General features: G+C 59.9%; 2 protein-coding genes across 8 annotated transcripts; one reads left to right on the top strand and one right to left on the bottom strand.

Moving 5' to 3' along the window:
- Nucleotides 1-98: 98 nt before the first annotated feature.
- On the bottom strand, nucleotides 99-3,306 carry FBXL15 (F-box and leucine rich repeat protein 15). Of its 2 annotated transcripts, XM_060126383.1 has the most exons (5): nucleotides 3,186-3,306; nucleotides 2,105-2,234; nucleotides 1,778-1,931; nucleotides 926-1,431; nucleotides 99-429 (listed from the first exon to the last, which is right to left on the bottom strand). In XM_060126383.1, the coding sequence occupies exons 2-5, from the start codon at nucleotides 2,155-2,157 to the stop codon at nucleotides 240-242; spliced, it is 903 nt and encodes a 300-aa protein (XP_059982366.1). In that variant the 5' UTR covers nucleotides 2,158-2,234; nucleotides 3,186-3,306; the 3' UTR covers nucleotides 99-239. The 2 variants fall into 2 exon arrangements, with proteins under 2 accessions (XP_059982366.1, XP_059982367.1); XM_060126384.1 differs by lacking the exon at nucleotides 3,186-3,306 and having other exon boundaries at nucleotides 2,105-2,331.
- On the top strand, nucleotides 3,237-19,809 carry PSD (pleckstrin and Sec7 domain containing). 6 transcript variants are annotated; one of them, XM_060126374.1, is made up of 17 exons: nucleotides 3,237-3,679; nucleotides 5,898-6,634; nucleotides 6,908-7,010; nucleotides 7,502-7,862; nucleotides 8,604-9,044; nucleotides 10,265-10,459; nucleotides 10,626-10,706; nucleotides 10,913-11,025; nucleotides 11,651-11,709; nucleotides 11,818-11,907; nucleotides 15,681-15,724; nucleotides 17,193-17,383; nucleotides 17,468-17,538; nucleotides 17,647-17,804; nucleotides 17,964-18,108; nucleotides 18,370-18,513; nucleotides 19,002-19,809. In XM_060126374.1, the coding sequence occupies exons 2-17, from the start codon at nucleotides 5,981-5,983 to the stop codon at nucleotides 19,230-19,232; spliced, it is 3,081 nt and encodes a 1,026-aa protein (XP_059982357.1). In that variant the 5' UTR covers nucleotides 3,237-3,679; nucleotides 5,898-5,980; the 3' UTR covers nucleotides 19,233-19,809. The 6 variants fall into 6 exon arrangements, 5 of the variants coding, with proteins under 5 accessions (XP_059982357.1, XP_059982358.1, XP_059982356.1 ...); XM_060126375.1 differs by lacking the exon at nucleotides 3,237-3,679 and adding an exon at nucleotides 4,510-4,630 and having other exon boundaries at nucleotides 8,904-9,044; XM_060126373.1 differs by lacking the exon at nucleotides 3,237-3,679 and adding an exon at nucleotides 4,510-4,630.

The following is a 19,809-nucleotide window of genomic DNA, read 5'->3' as shown; positions in this document are numbered from 1 at the left end:
GCATTCTGGTCATTTCACAGCTGGGGTGCTGGAGTACTGTGTCTGTCTCTCCCAGCCTCACATCCCCTATCTCCAACAGGGCAGCAGCGCCAGGCAAGAAGGGGTAAAAAGCTCTTTATTTGAAGCTCCAGGGTAGGGCAGGGCACTGGCCTCTCAGCCGAGGCCCCCACAGTTCAGTTTCCCTACGGTTCACAGTGAGGCCCCGCCACACAGTCCAGCTGTGCCCATCGGCAGGCGGGTCAGACCTGCAGGTTGACAAAGGGTGCAAAGCCTGCCATGTCCTGTAGCAGCACCAGGGCCTGATGCAGCGGAGGCTCCACATCGATGTCCACGCCGCGCTTCCGCAAACGGCTTAGGCTGGGCTCGGCCACATGGTGGCAGTGCCGCACCCGCAGCGAGCGCAGCGCGGGGCAGTACTCGGCCAGCGTCCTGGGGGAGGAGCCGGGTGAGGTGAGGGGCGTGAAGCCGCTACACCCACGGTGGGGGAGCCGGCAAAGCCCTGTCTCCCTCCAGTTCGGGGTATACTTCTTCCCTCCGTATAGAAGGGAGGAGACCCGGTTTGGGGTCATACATTTAATGCGTCCAGTAAACCGGAGACTTCCTGTCTCTGAAACAGGGAACCTGCTTCTCAGCTGTGCCCAGGATTGCAAGGTTTTCCCCTTGTTGAAGAACAGCCAGAAATCTGACTTTTGTACTCTGTATGTGGAATCTCCCAATGTGTAAATACTGGTTCAAAAAAGTTTTTAAACTGTGGGCTCTCTGGCCTAGGCATTCCTAGAGGCCCTTCCTGTTCAGAATGGGGGTACCGTGGTAGCAGGAAGATACAGGAACCCCAGTTCTGCCTTTCGACAACTACAGCCCGCCCCAACCCCCAGAGGCTAATTGATTGCCCTCCTCCCATCCCACCGACCCCAGGCCCAGGCACCTGACACCGTCGCTTCCAACCCGGAGGCAGCCGGTTAGGTCGAGGTGCTGGAGTTCCGGGCAGTTGCGAGCCAACTCCTGGACGGCGACGTCCCCCACATTTGCGTTGACCGCCAGCGAGAGGCTGCGAAGGCCTGCGCCGCGCCTCTGTGCCAGGTACACGATGGCTTCATCCTTGAGCTGTCGGCAGGCGGTGAGGTCCAGCTCCTCAAGGGCCGGACAGCGGTCAGCGAGGCCGCGCAGCGCCAGCCCATCTACCCAGTCACAGTGCGCGAGCGAAAGGCGCTGCAGGCGGGGGCAGCCCTCGGCCAGCGCCCCCAGCGCGCGGCGGCTCAGTTGCCCGCAGCCGGCCAGCGCCACACTCCGCAGCTGGGGATTCCGCGCCAGCACCGGCACCAGATCCTCGTCCGACAGCCATTCGTGACACGGCGCCAGCGCCAGCTCCTGCAGCCCCTCGGCGTCCCGCAGCAGCCAGGCCAATGCGGCCTGCGGGATCTGCGGACCCACCTACGGGCGGGGAAGCACCTCGACTCTCAGCTGGTTACGGGGGCGGACGCTGCCTACCCGTCCCTGAGGAGTGCTTTCCTGGCAGCAGGTCGCCCTCGGGGCTTGCCACCTGACCTCCCAAGAGAGACCCTACGCGCCCTCTGAGTTGATTCCCGGTACTCGCCCTTTGAGAGTACTTCTCGCTGGGTGGATCGCTTCCAGGTCATTCCTAGAGGCCCAAGGGGGATCCCAAAGGGTAGACAGCAGAGCTGGGAGCTGGAGGTTCAGGGCTGGCGACTGGAGGTTAGAGGCGGGGCTGGAGCCGGGGCGGGGGCAGAAGTGGGTGGGGCTCCGGCCCCAGGCTTACCTGAGCGGCGTCGAAGCGGCGCAGCCCGGCCAGGTGCAGCTGCACTAGCGCCCGGAAGGCCCGACTGACGCGCTGCAGCCGGAGCAGCTGGCGCAGCGGCACACGGTTCAGGACGTGTGGGAGCAGCACGTCTTCCCAGGGCAGGTCCAGGAGCCTGCGGGCAAAGGGGCGTTGGCGGCGGCGTCACCGGGTTGCTGTTACCTGCGAGTCCGCCTCCGTTATGCTCCTAAGCCCCGGCTCCTAAAAGCGACCCCCAGACCCGGCCCTGGTTCAGCTACCCTCCCCCAGGCCTTTTTTCCCTCTCTCGGCCCCTCCGGTGCTCGGTACCTGACGGCTCCGGGCTCTTGCTCCCCTCCGGACTGCTCCATCGGTGGCTCCATCGGCTGTCTACTGCGCGTGCGCAGTAAGGTCTTCTTGCTTTGGCCTGGAGCGGCCGCAGCGAACCCGCCTACTTTGGCTGTAGAGACAGACCGATTCAATCGAGTGCCGGCTCACTGAGGATCCTGTCTGAAAGTGTTCCGGATGGATCCCGAAACTGAAGGCGAAACAGGCCGGTGGTATAAAGTTAGACCTCGCCTTCTCCGCTACAGGGCTTGAGACCCGAGGCTGAAGAATGGGATGGTGCAGCAGAGACTGGCTTTTTTCGTTTTGGGCTAGTGGCCGCCTCAAAGTGAAGTGATGGGAGGAGCAGGCAAAGCCAAACGTATAAGGGGCGGGGCCAGGACTGTTAAGGTTCTGGGCCTATTTTCTCTGCCCTCTGATCGCGTTTAGCGAGTTTGAAAAATGGGGAAAAACTGTCCAGGCTCTTATTGCCTGGCACGTAGTAGATGTTGCTGAATGAATTGAATGGGGAAAGCTAGAATTTTTCTTCCTTCATCAAGCAAACTTGCCCAAACCTTCCATCCCTGGTTAATTGTGAAGTACAGAGCTATCCAACCCTTTCCACTCCCGGAAGATTTGTAACGGGTTTACACCTTGGAGGGAGAAACGTAGGGTCGAGAAGAAGGACTGTATCTCCAACTGGGTCCCTTTCCTTTACCCAGGAGGTCTAGAGTCCTGAGAAGAATAAGTGTTCAGGTTAGCCCTCCAGGAATACTGCTTATCGGTTGGCCTGGGGGTTTAGTTGTGGGGTCTGGGGCTGGGCCCGCCCTGGGGCAGTAATCCCCCCCACACACACACACAGAGCTCTGGGCTCAGACTCTGGGTTGCCCTCTCACTGCGTCCCCAGATCCTAGTTCAGAGTCCGCTCCAGGGAACCTCTGGAGCAGTGCTTTCCCCATCATCCATTGGCGGGGAGGATGTGAAGGAGGCCGAGGGCTGCTGCTCTCCCAGATAGCTCCCATCCCCCCACCCCAACCCCCGGCCCCAGCAGGGTTGCACTTTCCCGTCGTGCAACCGTTTCACCTGCCTCTTCATAACGAAAAATGCTTCCCATCCATTATCAGGGCTTCGGCATCTCTGCAAGGTGGGCATGTCTGTTCCGTCACTCCACTTTGAAGATGAAACCGAGGCCCTGGAGAGGCAGCACCTTGTCCGGGGTCAAGCGAGTCGGGATAAAGAACTCAGGCATCCTGGTTTTCCCAAAATCCCTTTCACACTCCTCCACCCTCCCCCACCCCACCCCCACTCCCATGATGCGAGAAGGGAGTAAACAGCAGCGGGGAAGGACCAAGGAGGGTCAGTTTGGGTGAGGGACTTGCTCCCTTTTCCTCCGCCTGCTTGGGGAAGGGTAGCTGGGAGGACAGATCTGTGCTAAGATAGAGTCAAGTGGGCGCGCACCACCTCGGGCCGCGCGCCTCCGCCCCATCCCAGCGTTGTTCCCGCTTCTGCGCCTGCGCAGTGTGACAAATCTGGCGCTGTCCCCTTCAGCACCACGCCGAGCCCGCGCAGCCCCTCCCCGCGGTGAGCCCCGCGCACCCCCGCCCCGCAAGTTCTTGCGCCCCCTGACCACTCGAACAGACCCCTTCTTCCTTCCGAGGTCACCACTTGCCTGCCCTGGAGTTCCCAAGAAGAGCAGTTGCCCTAGTAACTTTAGCGGTGCTTTCTTAAAATAGCCGGGCCCGCTTCTACCTTGGCCAAGGACACAAGGGTTGCCTGTCTCCCACTTCCTCTAGTCCAGGCGTCATTCCGTCTAACCTCTTACCAGACGGGCAGGATGCCTAACTCAGGCAGCAAGGAAGTTCTTTTTGAAGTCTGACTAACATCCCTTCTGCTGCATCCTGGGCGAGTGGTCAGGGTTGTGTCTCCTGAGTCCTAGTCTTAGAACATCCGGAGGGTTTGAGGCAGTGCTCCCTAGATCTTTCTTCCATAAATTGATGGTCTCCTGGATTTAGGGGGCGGGTCCAGTCTACACCCGTACCGTGTGCTGGCGCGGCCGCGTGCTCGTGGGGGCGGGAGCGCATGTGGCATGTAACAGGTCATGTGGCAACCTCCTAGGGACACGCGTGGGGTCTGGAGCGGGACACGCGTGTGCAGCTGGGTCCTGCGTGCCGCTCGGGGTGGTGGACGAGAGGGACGTGGACACGATTGGGGTGGGTCATGTGAGGGTCTGAAGAACAAACCAGAGGTTCCATACGTCCTCCCCCTCCTCAGGGGCGGGTCTCAGGTTGGCGGGATTGCCCAGCGGGGACCTAGCGTTGAGAAGGGGGGCCAGCCTCCGGGGCTCAGGGCCCCGGGAAAGGGTGGGGTGGGGGGGAGGATTAGCTCTGAGCCGCGCGTAGGGGGGAAGGAGGGACTGAGAGGCGGGCGGGCCTGGAGCAAGCGGGAGCAAGCGGGAGTCGCGCTGCCTTCACAGCTGAGCTGGGCCCAGCCTCTCCCCTGCCTCTCCTCGGCCCCAGCTCCAGGCGAGCAGCGGTGAGTACTGAGGCGGCTCGAGTCCAGGGCTGCACTGGGGGTGCGCTGGGCCCCGATTGAGCTTCAGAAACCTGCCTGGCATGGTTGCTGCTCCTGACCCTTGCCCCTACCCTGCATTGCCACCAGGAGACCTTTTACCCCTTTATGGTCCTTCCTGGGTTGGACAAGATCTGTCATACGCCTGGGGGGTGGGGGGAGAGATGGGGAGAGGGTCTGGTTCAGCCTTCACGCTGCCCCCCCCAGGAACCAGTGACTAGTGGGGGTTGGGGGAGAGGGTGTATGTCCCTGTTTACGGATGTGTGTGAGGATGCATCTGTATGTGTGTGACTGTGATCAGTAAGTGTCTGTGAGTGTCTGATATGCCTGTGTCTCTATGTGCCTTGGAGAATGAGGGCCTGTGTGTATATTTGGGTATCTCTTTGTGTGTTCCTGTTTGATTGCAGTGTGTGTGTAAAACAAGCATGTGCCTTTCCATTACACACATATTTGTTATGACTGTGAGAGTGTATGAGGGTGTGTCTTTGAGCAATGTGTGTGTGTGCCTGTGTCTGTGTGTGCTGGAGGGTGTTGTCTATGAATGTGTTAGCTGTGTACTGATATTATTTGTCCTTATGTGTGTGTGTGCATGAGTATGTGTACCTGTATGGAGAACAAGAATGTCCCTTTCCCATTCAGCATGTATGTAGTAGAGGAGGAGCCTCTGTTCAGGCCTTTCTCTTCCCTTTCACCTATGCCTCTGAGCCCCTCATGTCCCTATGTACCACCCCCATTCTTCCTCCCTCTCCTTCCAGGAGGCCTGAGTTCTCTCCCCCTGAGTGAGGGGCTTCTATAGAGAGACTGTGGAAGGTCCATGGCTGGACGATGATGATGGCTGGCTGATACTTCTGGTCCTGAGGGTGGGGTAGCATTCTTCCCCCTCCCCCACCAGAAGTAGTTCCAAAATGCCACAGGAACTCTGGGCTCACTCAACTTCTGAAATGCCTTCCTCTCTCCTCCCAGGGTGATGCTTAGAGCCCCCAGGCAGAAAGGAGAGGAGCCAGGGGCCCATTGGGGGTACAATTCTTTTCTCTTCAGGCCTCCATGGAAGTAGTCCCAGCAGGAAGACTGATCACCACCCCCAGGGGTGGGATCAATGATGCCATATTCCCGGCGTGGGCTAGACCCCTGGTGCTCAGTGACCCCAGCCAGCTTTCCCTTCCCTGTCTCTGCTCTCCTGTCCACCCAACTCCCCGGCAGTTCACCCCCTCCTCCCCTTCCTCTCTTGCAGGCCTGTCTGAAGAGTATGCTGCGCCCTCACTCCCCACCTGGCCTGGCCATCCCTGCACCCCCAGCCTGACCCCCGGCCCCAGCATGGCCCAGGGTGCCATGCGCTTCTGCTCGGAAGGCGACTGTGCCATCTCCCCGCCACGATGCCCACGCCGCTGGCTCCCCGAAGGCCCAGTGCCCCAGAGCCCCCCAGCCAGCATGTATGGCAGCACAGGCTCCCTACTACGGCGGGTGGCAGGTCCAAGTCCCCAAGGCCGGGAACTTGGACGTGTGACAGCACCCTGTACACCCCTGCGTGGCCCCCCTTCACCCCGTGTTTCTCCCTCACCCTGGGCACCCTCTTCACCCACTGGGCAGCCTCCACCAGGGGCCCGGAGCTCTGTGGTCATATTCCGCTTTGTGGAGAAGGCCAGCGTGAGGCCACTGAATGGGCTACCTGCTCCCGGAGGCTTGAGTCGGAGCTGGGACCTGGGTGGGGTCTCTCCTCCCAGTTCCACCCCAGCCCTTGGTCCTGGCTCCAACCGAAAGTTGCGGCTAGAAGCATCCACATCAGACCCACTCCCAGCTGGAGGAGGCTCAGCTCTGCCTGGCAGCCAGGGCCTTTTACACGGGCCACCAGCTCAACCTCAGGTTGGAGCAGACGGCCTTTACTCCTCTCTCCCCAATGGGCTGGGGGGACCCTCTGAGCACCTGGCCACATTATTCCGAGGACCTGCTGACACTGGACTCCTTAACCAGGTATGTGATCTCCCTTGGGCTCCCTGGAACCCCAGAGACCCAGCAAAGGCCAAGGCTTGTCTTCTTGGTGGTCTTGGGCCTATCAGCTGTTCACTCTGAATCCTTCAGTCTGTGCTAAATCTGCCTCTTTCTTGCCCTCTTTGTTTGTCCTTATGTCTCTGCACCTCTGTCCCTGTCTGTTTTTCGTTCTGTGTTTCTGTCCCGTGTTCTTGTGTCTGTGTGTGCTGGCTTTATCTCTGGGTGCCTGTGTCTATGTCTCCCTCCTTGGCTTAGGGGGACACCTGGTCCTCACCCAGAGAAGTCTCCTCTCATGCCCAGAGAATCGCTCGAGCCAAATGGGAATTCTTCTATGGCTCTTTGGACTCCCCCAGCTCAGGTAAGGCCTGGGACTGAGGCAAGGGGAACAGGACAGGGCCTTTTCCACAGCAGCCATGGCGGGCTAGGGAGCCTTCCTTTAAACCTCCCCCTATTCTTTCCTGGGCTTCTGAGTCAGCTAATGCCTCTCTAGGCCTCAGTCTATCCATCTGTGTTATGATGGGGGTTGGGGGATGGCAGCTAGGTTGGGCACTTGGAGGAAGCTGCGTAGTGGAGGGAGGGGATGGCAGGATGTCAAGGGTCATTCCTTGGAGTAGAAAAGAGGCTGGTCTCCCTCAGGCCCCTCAAAGCTGTTTGATAAGAACTTGATTTGAAATGAGCTCCACTGGCACCAGGAACAAGCTGAGTTTGTAGCAGGAGGAATGGCGGCTAGACAGTGAAAGAACTTCCTGCCAGTTTGAGGCAGTGGGGGAGAGTTCCTTCTGAGAACAGAATCAGGACAGGGAGCTGACCTGAATAACCTCCTGACCAGGATGCCTGTGCACACTGCAGGTGCTAAGCCCCCAGAGCAGGCCCCCCCATCTCCACCTGGGGTGGGCTCAGGGCAGGGCTCTGGGGTGGCTGTGGGGCGAGCAGCCAAGTACTCCGAGACGGACCTGGACACAGTGCCCCTGAGGTGCTACCGCGAGACTGACATCGATGAGGTGCTGGCTGAGCGGGAAGAGGCTGACTCGGCCATCGAGAGTCAGCCCAGCTCTGAGGGCCCGCCTGGCACTGCCCGCCCACCTGCCCCACGTCCCGGCCCATGCCTTGGCCCTCGTTCCAGCCTGGGCAGTGGCAATGAGGACGAGGATGAGGCAGGTGGGGAAGAGGATGTGGACGACGAGGTGTTTGAGGCCTCAGAAGGGGCCCGGTGAGTGGGGGAGTGGGAGAGGAAAGTGGCTTGCTCCTTCCCACTGGCCCAGAGCCAGAGCTGGGCTCAAAGGGATGGGAATAGAGACAAGGGTGGGGCCGGGAATGTCAGGACAAAGCGGTGTGCTGACAGGGCGCTGTAGCACTCGGGATTCCGGACAGAGGCCTGAGGCCTGGCAGGGTGCGGGGGGTGTGGGGACCATCAGCAAGAGCCCAGGAGGGTAGGGGCAGCCAGGATAGAGGAGGAAAGGGGTTCTAATGAGGGCCAGGGGCAGAGTGACAGGCCGAGGTCAGAATCAAGCCTGGGGGCACGGGAGCATCAGGCTAGATCCTGGATCCCGGCAGGAGAACGTGGAGTGTAGGGGCCTTCCTCTCTGTCTCACACCCCATTGCAGCCTGGAGCCTCATCTTCTTTTCCTAAGATGTTGCCAGAAATAGAAATGGGATGGCAGGAGGAGAGAGGATCAGGGAGAAGGAGGAGAAAGGGAGATTAACAGGGAGTGAGAGAGGAAGGGGATTGGGTGTTGGGTATGGGTAGGGCTGGGGTGCTCCAGGGTCACTAAATAGCTTGGCAAACCTGTGGTGGGGACCCCGTACCCGGGTGGCTCTTTTCGGGGGCTGGGAGCCTGTGGAAAGGGGATGATAATCCCCTTCACAGAGTCGGTATGAAAGTTCAATGAAATGCTACCTGAGAGCTGTCCTGTAGGCCCCTGATCAGAGATTCTCCTCCCCGCCCCTGCAGGCCAGGCACCCGAATGCCTCACTCCGGGCCTCTCAAGTCGCCTCTGCCCTTTCTACCTGGGACCAGCCCCTTGGCTGATGGGCCCGACTCTTTCAGTTGTGTGTTTGAAGCCATCTTGGAGTCACACCGGGCCAAGGGCACCTCCTACACCAGCCTCGCCTCGCTGGAGGCCCTGGCCTCACCTGGCCCAACCCAGAGCCCCTTCTTCACCTTTGAGCTGCCTCCCCAGCCCCCTGCCCCCAGGCCTGACCCACCTGCTTCTGCCCCACTTGCCCCTCTCGAACCGGATTCTGGTACCAGCTCTGCTGCTGATGGGCCTTGGACACAGAGAGGGGAGGAAGAGGAGGCAGAGGCTGGAGCCAAGCAGGCCCCAAGGAGGGAGCCCCCTAGTCCCTGCCGCTCAGAAGACAGCTACGGGCTGGGGGCAGCTCCCCTGGGCAGGTGAGTGATTCCTTTGGGTCCTCAGACTTGAGGCCCCAGGGCCTCAGACTTGAGGCCCCAGGGCCCCAGGGCCCCAGGAACAGTTGCTCTAAGGGACAGAGCCTGAGTGTGAAGATGTAGTTTATATTCTTAACCCCTGATAGGAGTGGTTAGGGGATACAGATGTGTTTTCTCATTTGGAGGACTACTTCCATTGGCTGTGAGTGGGAGCCCCTCACAGCCTGCCGCCTTGGTCTCAGATCCAGTGACTTGCGAAACCATGGTTTAGGATTGAAGGGTCCCTAGAGGACACCCTCCTCTTTCTCTAGAAGGGCCCTTCCCTCCCCAGACAGAGCCCTAACCTGCTTAGAATTCTTCTGATCTTACCCTCAGTCAGCCTGGAGGTTTCTCCCAAAGATGCAGCCACCAGCTTCTCCTTTTGCTTCCCTCCCATGTCACCTCCCCCCTCCAATCTAGAGTCTCTCACCCTTCTCCAGGAAGTCCTTTCACCAGTCTAACCTTTCTGCTCTCCCCTCTGCCAACTACCCTCTCAGTCACTGAAGCCATGGCAACAGGAGGGGGTGGCCAGGGAGACAGGGTTGCCTAGCAACTAGGAGTTTCCGGCCTCTGTCTCTGGGGTGACAGGTGGCTTTGTGAGTAGAGCAGCTGGGGTGGGAAAGGAAGGCAGAAGGAGACAGGGGATGAGGAATTCACTCTGACCCCCAATACCCTCTACCCCAGAGCCTACTTCTTTGAGGGTGTAAGAGAAGGACTGGAGGAGGCTCCTCTCCCTAAAAGGCGGGAAGGGGAAAGACATAGGAGCAGGAAAGTGTCCCTGCTGCCCTCACATCTTTGTCTGCCCCTCCACTGTTCCTCCCTAGCAGTCCATCTATCCTATCTTTGCCCATAGTCTCAGACAGAGAGGACTCTGTCCTGAGTAGGTCCAGTGTGGGAATGGGGAATCTATGTCTAATAGCAAACTTAGGGAGCTTTGGGGAAAGCAGCCAGAACTCCCAAAGCAGCAACATGGACGTGGGTTAGATTTGAGGCAGGACTTCCACAGAGAGGTGGTAATGATGGAGTAGGCTGATGGAAGGAATCTACTTCTCTGGAGAAAAGAAAAATGCCTTCCCCATGTCCCAATCTTCCCTTCTCTGTCTACTGGGTCTGGAGGCAGAGGAAGGATCTGGATGGCCCCCAAGGGCTTGCCCCACCTCTGAGCTGGTGTTCTACCCTGGCAGTGAACCGCCCCTGAACCAGCTCGTGTCTGATTCGGACTCAGAGCTGGACAGCACAGAGCGGCTGGCCCTGGGAAGCACAGACACCTTGTCTAATGGGCAGAAAGCAGACCTGGAGGCTGCGCAACGCCTAGCTAAGAGGCTGTACCGACTAGATGGCTTCAGGAAGGCGGATGTGGCCCGGCACCTGGGCAAGAAGTAAAGGCACTGGGCTGGGATTGAGAATGGGGGGAGAAGGGATGCATCCTGCGGGCAGCACCTCCACATCCCCTGTATCTAATACCCCCAGGTCTCTAGGTAAACCCCACCTGGCCCCTTGACACTTCCCCTTGAGACTCCACCTGTCTCTCTGCCCTGCCCACAGCAATGACTTCAGCAAACTTGTGGCTGGAGAGTACCTGAAGTTCTTTGTCTTCACGGGCATGACTCTGGACCAAGCTCTCAGGTGGGTGTCCAGCCCTTTGAGGGCAGTGCCTACTCTCCAGGCCTGGTGTGCAGGGCCTCAGTTATGCCTCCTCTGAGCCCCGTGACTCCCCTAAACTGCCCTGAAGTCACCCTTTCCCAAGGTGTCTGGGCATGGCCAAGAGCCAGGGCTGCCTGGTAAGGGGACCTTGGGTAGAGGTGACATGTCCCCTCTTCCCACCTCCCCAGGGTGTTTCTGAAGGAGCTGGCCTTAATGGGTGAGACCCAGGAACGGGAGCGTGTGCTGGCCCACTTCTCCCAGAGATACTTCCAGTGCAATCCTGGAGCCCTGTCCTCAGAGGGTGAGGAGGCCCGGGGCAGGGCATTCCTGGCTGGTCACTGAGGCAGATGGGCACATCTGTGCAAAGCAGCATGAGTGTGTGTGCAGAAGTACCCAAATGCACGAGCTTGCAGGCATGCAAGCATGCATGTATGCAGACAGTACTGGCACGGCTGCACAGATGTGGAACTGTGCATGTGGGCAGGTATAGTGCTAGGTAGGGTCTAGTGTGTGTTGTGAAGAGGCACGTGGCAGGTGTGTTTGCATGCCGTTGTTTGCATACATGTGCAAGACACTGCTTGGCCTGAGTAGGGATTCTATTTGGTCTGCATAACTGTGTGGGGCCCAATGGCTTGCATAGACACAGAGGCATGGTGGTGTTGGGGCAAGCAGTGGGCTGCCCCTAGAACCTTAGGGAGTTAGGTAGGGTGACCTAAGAAGAGGGAGAGGTCCCATCTGAGGGATTTACTGGAAGAGAGGTCTTTGCTCTGGAGGGGTTTGCTAATGGGGTCGGGGACTTACAAAAGTGTGGTTGTGAGCCAAAGGGGTTCCTGAAAGGGGGCAGGGGATGAACTGGAAGATTGAGGAAGATAGATGTGGAAGAGTCCCTGCGAGGTGGCCAAGGCTGAATGTCAGTTCTCTCCTAGACGGTGCGCACACGCTGACCTGCGCCCTCATGCTACTCAATACGGATCTCCACGGCCACGTGAGTAGGGGGGCTGGCGGGAGGGAGCCCGGAGCACCCCGTCCAGGCCCTCAAGGCCTGGGAGGCGAAGGACTCCCCAAGCTCAGAGGCCTCTGTGCCCTCCATTAGAACATTGGGAAGCGCATGACCTGCGGAGACTTCATTGGTAACCTGGAGGGCCTCAACGAAGGCGGCGACTTCCCCAGAGAGCTGCTCAAGGTGGGGGGTGGGGTGGGGCGGGGCAGAGGTCGTTGGAGGGGAGGGACAGGGGACCTGTCAGCAGGCCTCCGAGGGAGGGGCGGGGAGGGGCCTGCCACCACCCAGTTCCCGCTGTGGAAGCCTGAGCTCTAGTGACTCAGCCTGGGGACCGCCCCCTCCCCCAGCCCCCACAAGACTGGCTTTCCCGGAACATGCGCACTCGCAGTCCCAGCGCGCAGCGGGGGAGGGCGGGGAAAACAGTTCTCGAAAACACGTGACCAGCAGGCCCTGGACCCTGTATTTTGGCTTCGTTAGTGCCCCTCCTTAAGTGTTCACTGAGGAAAGGGGTGGGGTGTGTGTGTGTGTAGGTACACCACTTCCCTCCCCGCGCCCAGCCCCCGCCCCACGGTGTACGGCCACAAAGGCCTCTCTGGTACCGCTGCACTGGAGGGACCCGGAGATGGGGGCCCTGAGAAGGACAAAGGCTTTCCGGGGTCCTGAAGCCAGTTAACACCAAGCTGGGACTACACACTGCGCTTCTGGCTCCTTAGTGGGCAGGCCCCGCGCCCAGGCGCCAGGTCCTGAGGGGTTAGCTACACTGGAGCGGGTAGGATGGGAGGAGGAGGGGGGTGGCCTGGTCCTTGGCTTCAGTCCTCTTCCAGATCGGGTGGCGTTTTATCTGAGAAGGCCTGCACGCCCTTGAAACCCCCAGAGTTGTCAAAGGGGTCTCCCGGCCACCGCATACATGTGACAGCACAGGAGTGTCCTGGGGTGTGTCTGTGAACGTGGGGTATGTTGAGCTTCTGAGTTTGGGAACGTATCTTGAGTGGGGCCGTCCACTGTGAGTTGGGGGGGGCGTCAGTGAGTTGGGGTGTATGCTGACTTGTATATGTGATTTAGGGTCTGTGAATCATAGGGCTTTGACTTGGAGTGTGTTTGTGCTTTAGGGCTTATGATTTAGAGTGTGTTGGGATGTAGGTTGGGTGTTTGTGTGTGTTGGGGTGTATATCTACGAATTGACTATCTGGTTTATGACAGGTGTCCATGAGTAGGGGGTGTATGTCTGTGAGTTAATGACTGTAAAATTTGAGGTGTACCTCTGAATTTGTAGTGTCTGTGAGTTGAGGTGAATGTGAATTGGTGCATCTGGTTAGTTGGGGTGTATGTAAAGTGGGGTGTTTGAAGGTGATTATATACTCGGGCATTTGAAGTATCTGTGGGTCGGTGAGCTGGGTAATTCCACGGCTGTCTCCATCCCGCGCCGCTGTCTCTAGACTCGTGGCCCCTCCTGGCTCTGTAAAAAAGGGCCGCCAGGAGGCGTTCCGACCTTTCTCCTCACCACCGCACCCTGACGAGCCAGGAGAGCGCTCCAGACCCTACAGGGACAGCCCATCTCACAGCCCTAACCTCCCAGCACCCCTAGAAAAGGCCACCGCGCCGCCCCCCCACCGGCCCTCCCAGGCGCCTCCCCCGTGACGGCGCGCGGCGGGCCCTCCTCTCGGTCGGACGCCTCCATTTTGCGCCGTCCCCGCCCCTCGCCCTCGCCCTCCCCTCTCCGTCGGCGCCCACCCCCCCACGCGCTCTCGCCGAGCTGCAGAGCAGACCGCGTCGCCGCCGCCGCCGCCGAGCGCTCCGTGCGTCGGTGGGAGCCGGGCCGGGCCGGGCTCGGGCCGGGCCGGGCCGGGCTGCTCGCGCCGGCTGTCGGGGGAGCCGTCCGCGGGCCGTCCGGGCCGTCCGCGGCCGAGGCCGGACGGCGGCATGGCCGGGGGCCGCGGCGCGCCGGCCGGGCCAGCATGATCGGTGTCAACAGCATCCACAGCAGCGCCGGGCGGCTGCGCTCGCGCTCGCTGTGCTCCGTGCGCTACGGGCGCACCCACCGCGGCGCGGAGACCCTGTGCTACGGCTGGCCGCAGCGCTCGCGCAGTCTCAAGCCCGTGCTCTACACCGACCTGGTGGTCAGCCGCCTGCAGAGCCGCAAGAAGAAAAAGGCGGTGAGGGCGGTGGGGCTGCGGCCCACGCCAGGCTGGGGGACGACCGAGGGGGTTGCTGAGGGCGGCACGCGACTGAGGGGGCGGCTTGAGGGAGGCGCCGAAGGCATCGCAAGCCGAGGGGGGAGCCCGACACGGACAGAGCCCACGGGTAGCCAGGGGTGGGCATGGGGTGGGGGTAGGGCAGAGACCCTCGGATCAAGTTGGGGATCGCAGACCAAAGGGTCTTTGGACCTTCTAGATGAGAGCATGAGACGGAGCTCACCTGTGGGGTTTAGGAATTTTCGAAGGAAGACGTTGTGGGCCAAAGGAAGTGCCGAGAGGGGCAGGGGATGAACTGCAGGGGTGGAGACAAGGACCGCAGGTTGGCTTTCGGTGGCCACTTCACGTCCTGGCCCGAGAGTTGGAGCGTGAGGGCTTAGGGTCTGCGCCTTGCTGAGTTTGGTCGGGGTGGTGCTGGGAGGGCTGAGTATGCACCTGACTGGGCTGTGCTGTGTATGCATCTGACTGGGTTGTGCTGTGGGGTGGAGGTCGTGGTGTACCTGCCCCCCGCCAGGGTGTGCCCATGTGGGGTGCTTGGCAAGCCTTGTGGTTGAGTATAGCAGTGGACAGTGAAAGAGTCAGAGACCGTGTTGTGTGGGCAGTCGGGGCCTGTGTCCCATCTTGGAGAAGGTGCCAACGTCACCACTGCATCCAACTCCTCGCACGCAGGCATCACACGCCACACGCTTAGCCGCATGTGCTGGGGACACACCCACTCACGGACAGGCTGGTGGAAGCGCCCCCACAGTGGGAGGCACTGGTGTGAACCCACGTTGCAGGCTACTCCCAAGAAGAGGGGTCCCCTATGCCACTACTGGAACCCATCCTCTCCTCCGACCACCCCAAGGCCCCTGCAGGTCCCCCAGGCCAACTGTACAGAGGCAAGTGACTGGTTCGGGAATTCACAGGGAGTGTGGAGTGTGCAGGGTTTGGAAGCTAAAACTATTGTCTTTTAGACTAGTGTCCACTCTGCAGGAACATGAAGTATGTGCGTGGGCAGGGGGCTGGACCACTCTGGCATTTGGCTTGGTGGGGCTCTCTGGGTTGGGCGAAGATCTCAGCTTGCACTGGGGCTGGGAGCCATGGGAGTGTGTTCTCTGTTAGCCAAGGAGGGAGGTGACAGGGAGAGTCCTGTTCCTGGGCCTCAGTTTCCCCATATGCCCTGTGTGGGTTTATCCTGTCGAAATAGGCCAAAACACATGGTTGGGGAAAGGAGAGCTTCTTAGGCTGCTCTTTTCCATTCCTTCTAGGGCTGTGCTTCCCCCACCCAGGTTCTGAATAGGATGACTCTTAACAATAACAACAACAGCAAAGATAATAGCAGTTGCTATTTGTTGTACATAAACCGCCAGGATGTCCTGTGTTAGTTGCTTGCCCTATGGTAAACACGTGGTACTTGGACTTCCCTGGCGGTCCAGTGGTTAAGAGCTCCCAGTGCAGGGGTGCGGGTTCTATCCCTGGTCAGGGAACTGAGATCCTGCATGCTGCGTGGCGTGGCCAAAAAAAAAAATAAAACGACCATGTGGTGCTACGTTTGTTCTTCCCATGGAGACTTGTCCAAAGTCATGCAGCTCAAGTGGCAAACCTGGGCCTGGGTCCTAGTACCTTGTTCTAGAGCCTGTCAGTCATTACACCCTGCTGCCCATCCCCACCCCCAGTTCTGTCTCCTCCCCCAAACTTGGAGGAAGGGCTCTGAGCTCTGGCATTGGTGCCCCTCCCCCCAGGATTGACCCCCACCCCCTTGGTTTGTTCCTCCCTCTGCAGGCCTTGTACAGCTCCATCAAGAATGAAAAGTTGCAGTGGGCCATGTGAGTCCTGGGGCGTGTGAGGGGCTGGGATGGGACGTCGGGAAGGGGCTGCCTGGAGAGGTCGAGAGCCCTGAGATGGGCTGAGTGAATCCTGGGGCTGTGGAGCCGGGGAGGCGGGTGAGAGCACGAGAGGCAGTGAGGCTGCCTCACTTCCTTTTTTGGAGGTGCCCGCCTGGACGTGGGGTTCTGTGTCTTGTCTCTAGCTGGGTTGTTATGACAAGCTGGGTTGGGGTGGGTGGCCATTGTCAGCTGGCCTGGGATGAGGGTGCTGAAACAAATGGGGGGAGGTCTCTTGGCACCCAAGTGGGAAAATAGAAGTCTCTGGAAGTAGGGCCCCGACCAGTAAAGGGAGAGCCTCCTCCTGGGTCCTAGGGAGCCCAGAGTGTCACAGAATTGTCTACTCTTGGCAGCCCCAGTGGAAACAGAAAGACTCAGAGTTAAGTCTTGGAAGAGTCTAGTCTGAGGGAGGAGGTCTAGTTTTAGTCGAGTCCCCCAGTCTGAGGTAGAGCCCTCATCTAAACAGTCAATAGATCACTCCTACTTGCTGGTATCTGCTGAGAGTCCAGTCACTGCTCAGTTTAGCTGGGAGCTCCCAGTCTGCAGGAGAGAAGACCTCAGAGGAGGCAAAGCTCAGGACTGGGGTACAGGGGGGATCAGGGAAAGCTTCTGTGAGCATTGGTCTCGGGGCAAGCCTTGACGGAGAGGAAGCATTGTTTGGGGAGAGAAGGAGGGAAGTTGGCATTTGGGAGGCCAATGTGTGGTGGCTGAAACGAGTGTGGGGTGAGGAGACCAAGAGGAGGCAGGCTAGCTGGAATGGAGAGTGGCAGGAGAGAGACAGTGTTGGTGAGGATGTAGTGTAGGCTCCAGGTGGAAGGCAGTAGGGAGCTACTGCAGGTTCTTGATGAGGGAGTGACAAAATAGAATCAGATTCTTTAGATGACAGCTAACAGAGCCTGCAGACCAGGAGGTACTAGGAAGCTCCTTCTGCCACCATGTAGCCAGCAAGCTACGAGTAAAGCCTGGTGCTGGGTGTGGTTGAGAGGCTGATTCAGACATGTGTCTGCTCTGGTGAAGAAGGGAGTGAGAGGGGTGTGTGTGTGTGTGTGTGTGTGTGTGTGTGTGTGTGTGTGCAGAAATGGAGAGGATGGGGCTGCGTACACGTGAGGGGAGGAAGGGACAGACGTGGCCCTACCCTTGGGAACTCTAATCTGGGGGCAGAGACATGCTGCCTCGAGGACCCTTGATCTGAGTGGGGAGGTACAGCTACACCCTGGTGCAACCTGGTCTGAGGCCAGAAATGTGGCTCCAGGAGCCTCAGGCTGAGGGGAGCCACGCCCTATGAGAGGGGCAGTCCCCCCAGCCCCTTCTTCACAGACACTGGAGGAGCTTTCCTGGGTGGCAGAGGCCAGGCCTGAAGGGGGGGTCGTGGCTGCACGGCCAGCCCCCTCTGAGGTGATCACACCTGCAGAGACGAGGAGGAGCTGAGACGCTCTCTGTCTGAGTTGGCCGACCCCAACCCCAAGGTCATCAAGAGAGTCAGCGGGGGCAGTGGCAGCGGCTCCAGCCCTTTCCTGGACCTGACTCCCGAGCCCGGGGCCGCAGTCTACAAGCACGGGGCCTTGGTGCGAAAGGTGCACGCAGACCCTGACTGCAGGAAGAGTACGTGGCCAGGTGGGGAGGCCTGGGGGATGGATGGGAGTGGGCCTGTCTCAGGCCCCCCTGACTTGTCTTCCTTCCCCCCAGCACCTCGGGGCAAGCGGGGCTGGAAGAACTTCCACGGGATCCTCAAGGGCATGATCCTCTACCTGCAGAAGGTGCGGGGGCCAGCTCCAGGGGCTGGGGCTGAGCTGGCTCAGGGGAGGGAGTAGGGGCGGGCCGAGCTGGGCTGGGACTGCAGCCAGGACGAGATGGGCACCCCACAGGAGGAGTACCAGCCTGGGGAGGCCCCGTCGGAGGCTGAGCTGAAGAACGCCATCAGCATCCACCACGCACTGGCCACGCGTGCCAGTGACTACAGCAAGAGGCCCCACGTCTTCTACTTGCGCACCGCTGACTGGCGGGTCTTCCTCTTCCAGGCTCCGTGAGTGCCCTCCTCCTGCCCATCCCAGACCCCTTCACTCCACTCCCAGCTTGCTCCCATCCCTTGTCCCTGGATTGCCTCATTCCTTCTCAGGCCAGGACTGGCATCCCTGGATGGAACCCTGGGCCCAGGTCCCAGATGGCTGTGCTGTCTCCCCAGGAGCCTGGAGCAGATGCAGTCCTGGATCACTCGCATCAATGTGGTGGCTGCTATGTTCTCCGCACCCCCCTTCCCAGCTGCTGTCAGTTCCCAGAAGAAGTTCAGCCGCCCTCTGCTGCCCAGTGCTGCCACCCGCCTCCCCCAGGTACCCCCAGCTCTGTCCACCTGGTGCCAGCGGGACGGAGTGAGGCAGGCCTAGGCCGACTGCACTCCAGGCCGCTGTGTATGATACGTGTAGATGTCCAGTGCACCAGGACATGGGCCATAGGGGGGCGTGCAGAGGCTGAAATACTGTTGGTTAACCCATACATGGTGCTTTGTTCATCCAAAGGATGGGGCACCTTTTCTAAAAACTTGCACAAAGGCACTGTCTCTGCCAGAGTGACCATGCTCCCCCGGCCTCTAGGAGGAGCAGATGCGGACCCACGAGGCCAAGCTGAAGGCCATGGCAAGTGAGTTGCGGCAGCACCGGGCTGCCCATCTGGGCAAGAAGGCCCGGGGCAAGGAGGCTGAGGAACAGCGGCAGAAGGAGGCCTATCTGGAGTTTGAGGTGAGCCTCCCGGCCCGGGCAACTCTGTGGCTCCTTGCTCCACCGGTGGGACCTCTTTGTCCCCATACAGAGGCTCAGACTAGTGATTCATGGCATGGACTCTAAGAGTGGGACTAGCTAAGTGACCCTGGGCAGACTGCTTAATCCCTCTGAGCCGCGGTTTCCTCTTCTGTGGGACAGGGACAGCATTCCATTCCCCACTAGGGAAATAAAAGGAGATGATGTCTCTTACGTGCTCAGTTTTGCCAACTTTGGTAAAGGCTCAAGAAACATTAGCTGTTACAGTTGACAGTCTAGAGAGAGCCCAGAGAAGGTCACCAAACTACCCAGGGATCATGTCGCAGTCAGTCCTTGGGGGCTTTTGGGGCTTCAGAGGTAGGCAAGAACGTGGCATCTCCTAGCCTTCTTTGGCGTTCCCTCCCTGCTCCAGACGGGGGTGGGCTGGGCAGACGGCGGACAGCAGGCTCATCCCTGCCCCTCTGCCTCAGAAATCTCGCTATGGCACATATGCAGCGCTGCTTCGGGTCAAGCTGAAGGCGGGCAGTGAAGAGCTGGATGCGGTAGAGGCAGCACTGGCCCAAGCCGGGAGCACGGAAGACGGACTCCCCCCCACTCACTCCAGTCCCTCCTCGCAACCCAACACCTCCAGCCAGCCCCGGGCTCAGTGTCCTGGCGCAGAGTCTCGCGCAGGGGCAGGCAGTGGGCGGTGGAAGCCCTGAGTTGAGGGTGGGAGTCGGGGGGGGGGGCGGGTGGTGCCCACCAGGCACCTGCATGACAGGGCCCTGCCTGAGCCCGGGCCGGCCTCGGGCCACCTGGGAGGGCCCCTCGGTCCAGGGCCTGACCGCGCCGGACGCGGTGTCCGGGGCAGGGCAGGGCTAGGGCATGGGCCTCAGGAGCCTTAGGCTAAGGGCCCCTCCGAGACCCCCTTTTTGTGATAATGTTTTGCACTTTTTCGTACAGGGGACTGGGACGGGAGGGGCCAGGGCCCCTAGACTTTTGATGCTTTTTTTTTTGTGTGGGGGAGACCTGACGTTTCTGCTGAGACACCCCACCCCTGACACCAGCAATCGCCCTCCACCCTGGGGCCTGGCTCAGACAGAAGCCAGGAGTTGGGGCTGAGCTGGTTTTCCCTCCCTCTTCCATGAGGGCTCACCCGCTCTTTCCAGAGGTGGCGGAAGGGTGTCCATGCTGAGGCCCTATGCACAGGCCGGGGGCAGCATGGCCTTGCTTTCCCTCCTTCAGTGGGCCCTGCCCTTTGTATAGCCTCCACCTCCATTAAAACTGCTCTAGACTTGC

The sequence above is a fragment of the Lagenorhynchus albirostris genome, chromosome 16 (genome assembly GCF_949774975.1).
Source record: "Lagenorhynchus albirostris chromosome 16, mLagAlb1.1, whole genome shotgun sequence".
In the NCBI taxonomy this organism is placed as follows: domain Eukaryota; kingdom Metazoa; phylum Chordata; class Mammalia; order Artiodactyla; family Delphinidae; genus Lagenorhynchus; species Lagenorhynchus albirostris.
The sequence above is the reverse complement of the archived record's forward strand: the minus strand, read 5'-3'. Positions and strand labels throughout refer to the sequence as shown.

What these genes read in the sequence shown, in the direction of transcription:
- FBXL15 (XM_060126383.1), bottom strand. Translation starts at nt 2,157, where the DNA reads ATGGAGCCACCGATGGAGCAGTCCGGAGGGGAGCAAGAGCCCGGAGCC. An exon ending in CAAGAGCCCGGAGCCGTCAG is followed by an intron (nt 1,932 to 2,104) that starts GTACCGAGCACC and finishes CTTTGCCCGCAG; the next exon opens with GCTCCTGGACCTGCCCTGGG. An exon ending in GCCGCTTCGACGCCGCTCAG is followed by an intron (nt 1,432 to 1,777) that starts GTAAGCCTGGGG and finishes CCCCGCCCGTAG; the next exon opens with GTGGGTCCGCAGATCCCGCA.
- PSD (XM_060126374.1), top strand. Translation starts at nt 5,981, where the DNA reads ATGGCCCAGGGTGCCATGCGCTTCTGCTCGGAAGGCGACTGTGCCATC. An exon ending in ACACTGGACTCCTTAACCAG is followed by an intron (nt 6,635 to 6,907) that starts GTATGTGATCTC and finishes TCCTTGGCTTAG; the next exon opens with GGGGACACCTGGTCCTCACC. An exon ending in CTGCCACCCGCCTCCCCCAG is followed by an intron (nt 18,109 to 18,369) that starts GTACCCCCAGCT and finishes CCCGGCCTCTAG; the next exon opens with GAGGAGCAGATGCGGACCCA.